The sequence below is a fragment of the Mustela nivalis genome (genome assembly GCF_964662115.1).
Source record: "Mustela nivalis genome assembly, chromosome: 8".
Taxonomy (NCBI): domain Eukaryota; kingdom Metazoa; phylum Chordata; class Mammalia; order Carnivora; family Mustelidae; genus Mustela; species Mustela nivalis.
The window spans coordinates 85,107,969-85,118,215 of NC_139027.1; the positions used below are offsets into that span (position 1 = coordinate 85,107,969).

At 48.7% G+C, this 10,247-nt stretch overlaps 1 protein-coding gene across 1 annotated transcript; it reads left to right on the forward strand.

Annotated features, from left to right (window-relative positions):
• Positions 1-274: 274 nt before the first annotated feature.
• On the forward strand, positions 275-9,356 carry ECRG4 (ECRG4 augurin precursor). Its single transcript, XM_082745597.1, has 4 exons — positions 275-746; positions 4,516-4,563; positions 6,527-6,684; positions 8,971-9,356. Exons 1-4 carry the CDS (start codon positions 668-670, stop codon positions 9,127-9,129), a joined length of 444 nt encoding a protein of 147 aa, XP_082601723.1. The 5' UTR covers positions 275-667; the 3' UTR covers positions 9,130-9,356.
• The last annotated feature ends 891 nt before the right edge of the window (positions 9,357-10,247 follow it).

Genomic DNA, 10,247 nt, shown 5'->3' on the forward strand with positions numbered 1-10,247 from the left:
ACGCCCGGGAGTTCACCAGGTTCCTGGTTTCTGAAAGGCTTTTCTATTAGAGTAGTTTGGGCGGCGACGTCTTCCTGAACTGCAGCTCTGAACCCAGACTGTGGAGTCTTTCAAAGTCTCACAAAACACAGCACAGCCAAAAGCATCTTTAAGCGCCACTCCCGGAATGAAGGAAATTCCAAAGGCCACTTTAGAAGCCAAGGCCAAGCAGGGCCCGAAGCCCGGGAGGGAGCGAGATGGGGTGGAAGGGAAGCACCAGCGCAGAGGGGAAAGCGGGAGAGCGGGCCATCCAATAGGCAGCCGGCCGAGGGGGAAGAGGGAGAGAAACCTGAGCTGGGACCTGGTGGTCCGTCTCCCCATCCTTTCCCCTGACCCCGGCCGCCCTCAGTGGCCCCGCATGGCGCGCGTCCGTGGCCTTGGAGCCGAGCGGTGGCGGCCCCGTGGAGGGACAGCCAGCGTGACCCGGGTGCGGGCGGTGCGGGACTCGATGGGGTTCCGAGCGGCAGCTTGGCCCGCGGCCGGTTGGCTCAGCGCCCGGCCAGCAGGTCCCGCCCCAGCTGGAATGTAGGGAGCGCTCTCTTGCCTGCACCCCGTCCCACCTAGCTCAGTCCTCCCGTGCAGCGGCTCGAAGTGCGCGCGTCTCCCCTCCAGCCCTCCCGTTGCAGCCATGGCCGCCGCATCCCCGCGGCCCACCGTCCTAGCTCTGATGGCACTGGCACTGCTCCTGCTGCTCTGCCTGGGCCCAGGTAAGTGGGGCGACGACAGGGCGCTGGCGAGGGTGATCGGTGATGGCGTGAGGGCGGAGAGACCCAGCCTGAGCCCGGGCAAATACCAAAAGGGTGGCAGGGGTCTTGGGTTTTGCACTTGCACAAGTGGGAGTGGCACGCTTGGGCCAGCAGACGGAGTACCAGGGTCAAGTGCAGGGTCTCAGACATGGCTTGGACACCTTGGGAAAGAATGAGGGCCAAGGTCCAGAGGAGGGGCAGGAAGTGTTTGGGACCTAATGTAAGGGGAGCCTCTAGGATGGAGGGCCGTCCCAAAGCAGCATTAGGAGATACCCTTCCAGGCAGTTCCTTACCAGGCACTTCCCAATAAGTCCATTTCAAGGTGTGTCAGACTGTGCACAGGCTTCACATCCCAGATAGGAAATGCTCTTAAAGGATAAATGCTTAACCTTCTGTGCTTCACGGAGCCTTCTGTGAATCGGTTGAAAATTCCAGGTTCATTCCGCATAAAATGAGCATATTCATGCACATCTTCCAAATGGAGTAGTTTGGTGGGGGTGCAGGCATCTGAACCCTGGGAGTTCTGACCATGCTACCATCCACTTGTAGCCTCCTTTATGGTTCACTAGTGGCCTCATGCCTGCATAAGCGCCTTTGAGCCTCACAACTCTGGGAGGCATATGGTGACCCCCAGGTCTCCTGCTAGGGGTCCATGGACCAGAAGGCATGAAAGGCTTGCCCGTGAGATGGCTGCTCTTCACCCTACAGAGTAGCTGGCTAACGACAATGAAAGACACTCGATTGCTTTACTTCTGTACTTTGATTATTCAAAACAGGTATGGAAAAGCAAACTCCAGGTGGAAGGGAGGGAGTTAATCTGCCCTAGGAGCCCTGAGGCCAAAGCTCCAGGTCTCCAGAGCAGTGGGGGACCTGTTCAAGTGGGGAGACTTGCTCTCCTTCTAAGTTACAAACACAGGGGAGGCTAGTCAATTACATGATTGATCTGCCTCTCCTACTTTGTCCCTCCCATTTTCAGAAACACATCTGAATAAAAGCAGGGAGCACCTACTGTAAACCATTGCCTTTCAGATTTGTATTTTATTTTATTTGTACCAAGAATGCAGCGAAGGAATTGATTAAAATATTATCGTCGTTGAAGCTGGAGTGTGAAAGTTCTTAGGACATAAAATAAAAATCTTGATGTATCAAGTCCCACAGGTGGCTCCTTACAATACCCAAATATATTTAATGGAGAAAATGATCATCGCTCCTTCTTGAGTGGTTTATTAATAGTTAGCACATTCAAAGGGGGCATCCTGAAATTCTGTATTTGCTGAGAGATATAATGTCAGGCTTAATAAATCCAGGAGTGTCTATAATCAGCCTAGAAGTAGTGACTGATGATATCAGCGTAAAAAACAAATCCGTACTGTAGGGAAAAAGTCACAGCTATTCATTTTTCCATTTTTTTCTTCAAACAAATTTAGTTTGGTGTCTGATCACAAGTATTAATATTTACTTATACTTCAGTGTGTAGCAATTGGCACAGTGGCAATATCAAAAATTCCTAATTTTTCTGTGCCTTTCTGTTGAGTTGGTGAGGCTTTCATTTCTAGAACAGTGGTGACACATTTGCTGCTAGAAATTGCAACGAGATCGCAAATGCATAACTCCGATGTCTATTTCAACATTAGGCCACATTTCATTCATTTTCCAGTGCTTTTACGGAAGGCAAACAGGTGGAAGGATGACACTTAATTCTGTGTGTGCCGCGCTGCTATTAGAGATGGACCAGGGTTAAGATATTAACGAATGCTAATATTTGTGCCAAGGAACGTATCTATCTGCTTTGGCAAATGTGTTCATAAATTTCTTTATTGACTCTTAACATTTGATGGGAAGTACAGTCTTTAAGTACAGTCGCACTCCACTCTAATTAAATAATCCCCTCTATAGGAGCCCCATCAAATGCCTATTTCTACTTATTTACTCATGATGGGGAACCTCTTGGGGTGACTCATCCCATCTTTGGAGTGGTTGTCCAGGTATTGGAAACCTTAGTTTTTGCCCTAATCTATGGGCCAGGGGTGTTTCTGGAAACTATTTGCTGACTCATCTTTTCCAATTGTATCAGTTAATGTAGTTTAAAATGTATGTATTATAAATATCTGTAATCAAATCATTTGAAAGCTTGGTAAATTTTTGACAAAGTTTATACATTTTTAGTGAAAGTTACTAGTAATGCTTTACTGAGAAGTGTGATGTAGTTTTATTTTTAATCTCTGTGCCCAGTTTTGGAGTTGAGAGTGTTATTGGTAATAAATGTATGCTGTTACTCTCCCCGCAAAAAATTCCTGGTTCCTAGAGATTTTTCCCAACCATGCTTCGTGGCTGGCATACCTACACTGAAGGGGGTTGGGTAGCGCTCAAATTCAGATGCCTACAGAGAGCCAGTAGGTGAAGTGCTGCTTTACGGACCCCGTGGTGTGCTGAGGAACTTGGGCCCAGAGCCATTCAAATTCAAACTTTGTAAACACTGGTGCGCTCATCAAACACAGGTAAAGCTCAGCTGTGGACAGCCAATTTGTGACCTATGGCCACAAGCGTGCTTCCCCCCCCACCCCCGTTACATAGTAAATTCTTTAAGCAGAATTATTTTAAGAATTCTTAAATCCCTTAAGAATTAAGTAAATTCTTTAAGCAACGGTTCTTAATCTTATCTTGGTCCCAGACACTTTTGGTGAAAGTCTGGCCAGAACTATGGCTCCCGTTCTCAGAAAACTGTACCTCTTTGCAGATGCAAGCACAGGCTTTAGGGTCTGTCCAAGGGTGGGAGGTTAAGGACCTGCCTGAAAAGGTGGACACCACCCCTTCCCTCTTGGGGCCAGACCAGCTCCTTACACCTGAACATGCTCTGCGCCTGACTTCTGAGGCTTTTCTCCCTTCACGGGACAAGCCTTGTACCTTCACACAGAACTTAGATTAGAGGTGTCTGCAGCTCCTCACATCTACTCACCAGCAAGAGAAGTGTATCCACGTTATTTCCTATTCAGATGTTTAGGCTGCTTAGGAATACTGTCATAACCAAGTCAAAATCAGAGCAAATGGTACCAATATTGCCTCGTTGGAAGACGAGCCAGACGAGTTACAAAACTGAGCTGGATTTACGAAGAGCTAAGGTGCGTTCCTGGGTTTGTGGCAGCGTTACTTCTCAGGGTCTGCCCATCTTTGTCTCCCGTGGCGACCTTCTCTGTACCCGCTCCCTCTCCTCCAGCAATCCCAGCCATTGGATTCAGAGTCCGTCTCGCATCCAGCGGGGTACTACTCCTTCACAGTTAACCGAGATCGGTGATTACATCTGCAAATGTCCTCTTGCCAAACAAGTTCACATTCAGAGGTTCTGGATGGATATGAATTTGGGGGGGGGGCACTATTCCATTCGCTATACCACAAAAAGGGAAAGTCTGAAGTTTTCTTACACATGCCGGGTGCCCGGGCCATATAATATAAGACATAAGGTGCTCAAAGAACAATGTCATTTCTCCTGGGAATAGCTCAAATCATCATGCCCCTGGTCAGCCACGGTCATTGTCATTGGTCTGAGCCAGGAGCAGCCTGAATTGCTCTTCCTGTATGATGGGGAATGAGACAAACAGCAAAACTGTGAAACCGCCAGGTTACTGGATGGAGACCAGGGCACACAGGGACTTTTTCCAACTCTGATTCTTGCACTTGAGAAATTAAAGGGTACAGTGCGACTCTGACATGAATTCTATGTCCATTCCATTAGGTGGCGTAAGTGGGAATAAACTCAAGCTGCTGCTTCAAAAGCGGGAAGGTAAGGACACCCCGCATGAAGGGCGGCATTCTCAGCGGGTCGCGACGAAAGGCAATGCTGCATGTGCTCACTGGGGTCCTGTGCTTGGAACACCAAAGTGTTTACTTCTTGAAAGGCTGGCAGATCTGAAGGGCTTACTCTGTGTGTATGTGAGGCATTTTATTAGGTAAATAATACTGCCGGTCAAAGTTTGCATATGCTTTTGTGAAAGCCATCAGTGCAGACCCCAAAGTAAAAGAAACAGCATTACTGTGTTCATTGCATGTTGTGTATTTTGGAAACATGAAACACTTTGGAGCACATATCTAAAGTTAGAGCATATCCTTTAGAGCACATAAGACTTCGGTTAGTGAAGTAGACTTCGAAGAGTACTATCCTGGTACTCTATCCAGTTAGCCCTTGGGGGCAAGGCGGAACAGAAACAACTGTTTTGTGACTAACACCTGTTGTGAGAAAAAAGTCCTCTGATGAATGTGGTAGCCAGTGGCAAAACACTGTAGAAATGGAACAGGCTGGGAGCCACGCATATTCTGGGCCCACCATGATCTGGTAGATCAGTTGGACCAATCGTGTGGTCTTATGAAGGATGTCTTCCCTTGAAACTGTCATCTTTGCCATAAAATGAAGAGGTTTTCTATCTTTTGGAAGTTAGGCGTGTGGCAACATTTCTAATGTGAACCTTTGATCCTTTATTCTTCCCTCCCCGGACCTCATCCACCTGGAAGGGGGTTCTGACAGGTTCAAGTCTGCTCCCTGACCATGTGGGGCTCCTTAGTGCTATTCACATGCTTCCCAGTCAGCCCCCCAGAACCTCCAGGGGCTGAGTACTTGTGGCCCCTCGCAGGGGTGGGGCGCTCCTGAGGAAGCTCCCAGAATCTTTCTCAGCATTTCCAGCCGCCCACCAGGCTCTGGCCTGTCCCTGATGTCTGTGCTGGGCAGCTTGCTCCTCCCAGGCACCTGGGGTGATGGACGTTCTCGAACGGCCAGCCTGTTAGAGGTGGGAGAGAGCAGATCACCAAGATCATCACAAGTCCTGGTGTACACCCTCAGCCCTTATTCAAGTCAAGCCTAGAAATACAGAATGAGCACCTACTATGTACAGGCCCCGAGAGAGGGACACAGATGAACAGGAAGTAAAGGAACACATCCGTGGCTCCTTATCCATATGACTCAAGGAACACACTGGGCACTTCACTCCCATCATCCTATGCGGCCTTCACAACAACACCAAGATGGGGACTGTCAGTCCAGCTGTATAGATGAGGGCGCCAAGAGCAGGGGCAGACGTGGGGACACAGCTGATTCCCCTGAGCCCAGCCCACACAATTAGTGCCTTTCAAACAGCTGAGGCCACAGTGGGAAGACATTGGGAGAAGCCAGATGTTAAAGGGCCAGTACCTGTCAAGACTCCGCTGAATCCTTGGTGAGCTGTGAGGTCTGCAGAGCGTGTCCCAAGGTGGGCCCGGTCTCTCCAGGGTGAGAGCTTGCTGTGCTGCCAGGCCGCACCTGGGCTCATTGTTTCATTTTCCCCCGAGATCTCCTAAGCAAGCACGGTGCTCACCGGTTTGCCTGTGCAAGGAACATACACTTGTATGGTCTTAGGCATCCAGCTGTTTCCTAAACACTTAAGGGGTACGCCATCAGCCCCTGCCTGAGGCCTGGGGTCTAGGCCTGGTGAGTCACTGCAGAGGACAAGACATCTTGTCTCTCCCCCATGCCCTAGAAGTTGGGGGCTAGTTTGTGCCCCTGGGTATGGCTGCATCCAAATGGAGAGCTTACGACCCGGGGACATGGAGAATGATGACAGGCGGCTGTGTTTTATCACTTATGGTGTAAGAGTGAAAGTCAAAGCCATCTTAGGCAGGATGGGCAGGGGGTACGGAATATGTATACTAGTGATTTGCCCCAATCAGAACAGAACTCATTCTTTGTACTTTGGGGGGTGGGGAATTGATCTTTTCAGCACCTGCTCCGGCTAAGACTAAAGTGGCAATGGATGAGAGCAAGGCCAAGGAATTCTTGAACAGCCCGAGGCGCCAGAAGCGGCAGCTGTGGGACCGGACCCGGCCGGAGGTCCAGCAGTGGTACCAGCAGTTCCTCTACAGGGGCTTCGATGAAGCGGTGGGTACTTCCGCCTGCTGGAGCCCTGGCTCCCCCCAGGGCAGCGTGCTGGGGGCAGAGGCATGGCTCCGGGAAACAGGGCACAGAAAATTAGCCTTCAGAATTCACTTCAAAAAGGATGAGTCCCCATGATCGGCCAATTGCCACCCAGGCGTTGGGTAACATTTCCGTCGGGATACAGGGATATTAGCTGGAATTGTTCATCAGCCAACATGCAAATGGGAATCTCTCCCACCATGAGTGGGAAGTGGGATTCCAGAGAAGTCATCGTCCAAAACGGCTGGGGCTTAAATTCATCCCAGAATCCCATGTAACTTTGCTGCACCATTCTGCCTGGGAGTCTTTAAAATAACTCACAACCAGGGCACCTGAGTGGCTCAGTCAATGAAGTGGCTGCCTTTGGCTTACGGTCACGATCCCGGGGTCCTGGGATCAAGCCCCACATCAGGCTCCCTGCTCAGCAGCGAGTCTGCTTCTCCCTTTGCCTGCCACTCCCCCTGCTTGTGCTCTCTCTGTCAAATAAATAAATAAATCTTTCAAAAAAAATATTCACAGAAGAGACTGGAAGGAACTATATCAGAATGTCAGTTACAGTTGTCTTTGGCAGTGGAGTTATGACCCCCTTTTCCTCTGTGCCACTCCCACGTATCGATCTGTAAAGTATGAGTCTGTGCTATTTCTGTACCCGCAAAACATTTCTTTAATTTGTTGAAAACCTTGATGTTTCAAGGTTTGAGGTTTGCCAAAATTTCAAACACGATTATAAAATGCAAGAAACCAAGGGGAAAGATGATTTCACTATGGGAAAAGCTGCGGCATTGTGAGGAAAGCAAACATTCTGGCTTTCATGGCAGAGGTGGTGGTACGGGGAAGAGCTGAGCAGAAGCCAAAGCCCCTGGGGCTCAGCAAACAGAGGAGGGGCAGGGCGGTGCTCACTAGCATGGCACAGGCTGACCTACTCCTCACCCAAAGTGGCTGGCGACAGAGAACACCATCACGGGCGAGGCCAGGCCTTCCAGCTTCAGATGCCTGCGACCCAACCACCGGAAAATTCCATCCGGACAGCGTGGAAGGGTGCCTGTGAATTCACACTTTATAGCATCCTTAGATTTTGGACGCGGGGGTGCACTGGCTACATTTCGAGAAAAATTGGACCCAAACTTTTAGGTACCCTGCAACCTCCGTAGGTCATCCTTCTCTTGTCCCCACCTTTGTGGTTTCACACCAAACCTCTCGCCAAGTCGTGAGCATCAACCCATGCGAGCAGCCATCTGCATTCGTCTTGCACTTTCACTACCGACAGAGAATTAGTCTTCCCTTTAGGAGAGGCATCGATAGCAAAGCTTCCCCAGCTGGAAACCTGCCAGTCCTTCTGTGCTTCTCACTCTCTTCAGTTCTTCCCCTTCCCTTCTATTCCTGCTAACTGCAACCTTCTCTTTTTGTGTGTCTCTCAGCTGCTATAGGCTTCGTGAAGGCAAGGGAATCTGTCTTGCTTGCTCTGGGTGGCCACTCAGTGCCCAGCACAGCGCTGACATGCTGGGTCCATGTAATCAACAATTATGGAATGAGTAAGTGCAGCCGTGCAGGTTCTAACCACTGCACGGACGCATGGCTCTACCACGCCAGGGTGGTGGCTGATTTAATTTATCAAGCATCTACTCCGTGCGCTGGAGTGGGGCCAAGCCCAGGACAGGACAGGGAGAGAAGGCAAGGCAATGTCTCTAAGATGTGTGCAGCACCTGGAGGTCAGGCCAAGCTATCACTATCCTTGGGAGTTGTCCATTTTATGTCCCAAAAAAGAGAAAAATGTTTGTTGAGGATATTTAGAACTCACAGGGTAGAAGTTTTCAAGGGCTTGGGTGTGCACTCCTTTGGAGACAGTGGTTTAAAAAAAATTTTTTTTTATTAGCATATAATGTATTATTAGCCCTACGGGTACAGGTCTGTGAATCATCAGGCTTACACACTCATTGCACTCACCACAGCACATACTGTCCCCAATGCCCATAACCCAACCACCCTCTCCCTACCTCCCTACCCACAGCAACCCTCAGCTTGTTTTGTGAGAGTCTTATGGTTTGTCTCCCTCCGGATCATGGCTTTTATCCATACTCTTTAGCTGGCTTTGTTGGCCTTTGAGCTCAGAATACCATCATGACCAGTGATTCTTGGTTAGAGCTGTTAATCACCAAAGAAAAGCCATCACAGAAAAGCCAGACATAAGATGTGTTCTAGGGGGAGTATGTGTACTAAAATCCATTCTCTCTCTTTCCTCTTTTTCCCCAGAAATTTGAAGATGATGTCACTTATTGGCTTAACAGAGGTCGGAATGGGCACGACTATTATGATTACTACCAACGTCACTATGACGAGGATGCAGCGATTGGTCCCCAGAGCCTTGACAGCTTCAGGCACGGAGCCGACGTCAACTACGATGACTATTGACCATCGCTCCACACTCCGTGCACCAGCGCCACAGGTGACCCCTTCACTGCCTCGCGTCATGTGGCTTCTGCTGGGCTTGACTTCAGCAGATCTTTTGTACCCCCTTTCTGCGACCAGGAAGGAAGAGATAAAGCAAACACTATCAGTGCCTTTTGATAGTTCGCGCAAGAACCTAACAATGCATTCCATTAAAAAATAGAAATAAAAGCATTTTGTTAAAGACAAAAGTCTCAGAATTTACTTGGATGGAAAGTAAGTTGGCCCCAGTTTTCATTCCCTGGATTTTCTCAAAGTTGAAGCCTCCTTTGAGAGGCAACTCTCTGTCGTGCTTACCCTGCCAGGAATCCTCCCCACCACCAGGGAAAGACCAAGGGATTGAGCGGGGGTCTTTGGCTTGTGAAAATTTTGCCCACACGAAATGCAAGATAGGAAACCAGCAAGGTAATCTGACCAAAAATTATGTAAGGTTACAGAACACATTTTGGAGTATTCTAATCACTGCATAGGTATTTGACACCTTCTGGGCCCCAGGCCCTGAGCTAGAGCGGAGCCTGTTCAATATGATCATGCAGGGAAAGAAAGGTAATGGGAAAAAAGCTAAAGTTTGGGTGAATTCAAGGCCTCACGTCCCTTAAAAAAAGTAAAGCTTCGCCAATGAATTCAAGGAATATTTAAGAATATACTTCATGTGGGAATGCAAGTTGGTGCAGCTACTTTGGAAAACAGTACAGATGTTCTTCAAAATGTTAAAAATAGAGCTGCCCTAAGACCCAGCAATTGCACTACTGGGAATTTACCCCAAAGATACAGATGTAGTGAAAAGAAGGGACATCTGTACCCCAATGTTCATAGAAGCAATGGCCACAATAGGCAGACTGTAAAAGGAGCTGAGATGCCCTTCAACAGATGAATGGATAAAGAAGATGTGGTCCTTATATACAAAGGGATCTTACTCAGCCATCCGGAAGGATAAATACCCACCATTTGCATCGACATGGTTGGAACTGGAGATTATGCTGAGTGAAAGAAGTCAAGCAAAGAAATACAATCGTCATATGGTTTCTCTTATTTGTGGAACATAGGAATAGCATGGAGGACATTAGGAGAAGGCAGGGAAA

What these genes read in the sequence shown, in the direction of transcription:
- ECRG4 (XM_082745597.1), top strand. Translation starts at nt 668, where the DNA reads ATGGCCGCCGCATCCCCGCGGCCCACCGTCCTAGCTCTGATGGCACTG. An exon ending in GCTGCTCTGCCTGGGCCCAG is followed by an intron (nt 747 to 4,515) that starts GTAAGTGGGGCG and finishes CCATTCCATTAG; the next exon opens with GTGGCGTAAGTGGGAATAAA. An exon ending in ACAGGGGCTTCGATGAAGCG is followed by an intron (nt 6,685 to 8,970) that starts GTGGGTACTTCC and finishes CTTTTTCCCCAG; the next exon opens with AAATTTGAAGATGATGTCAC.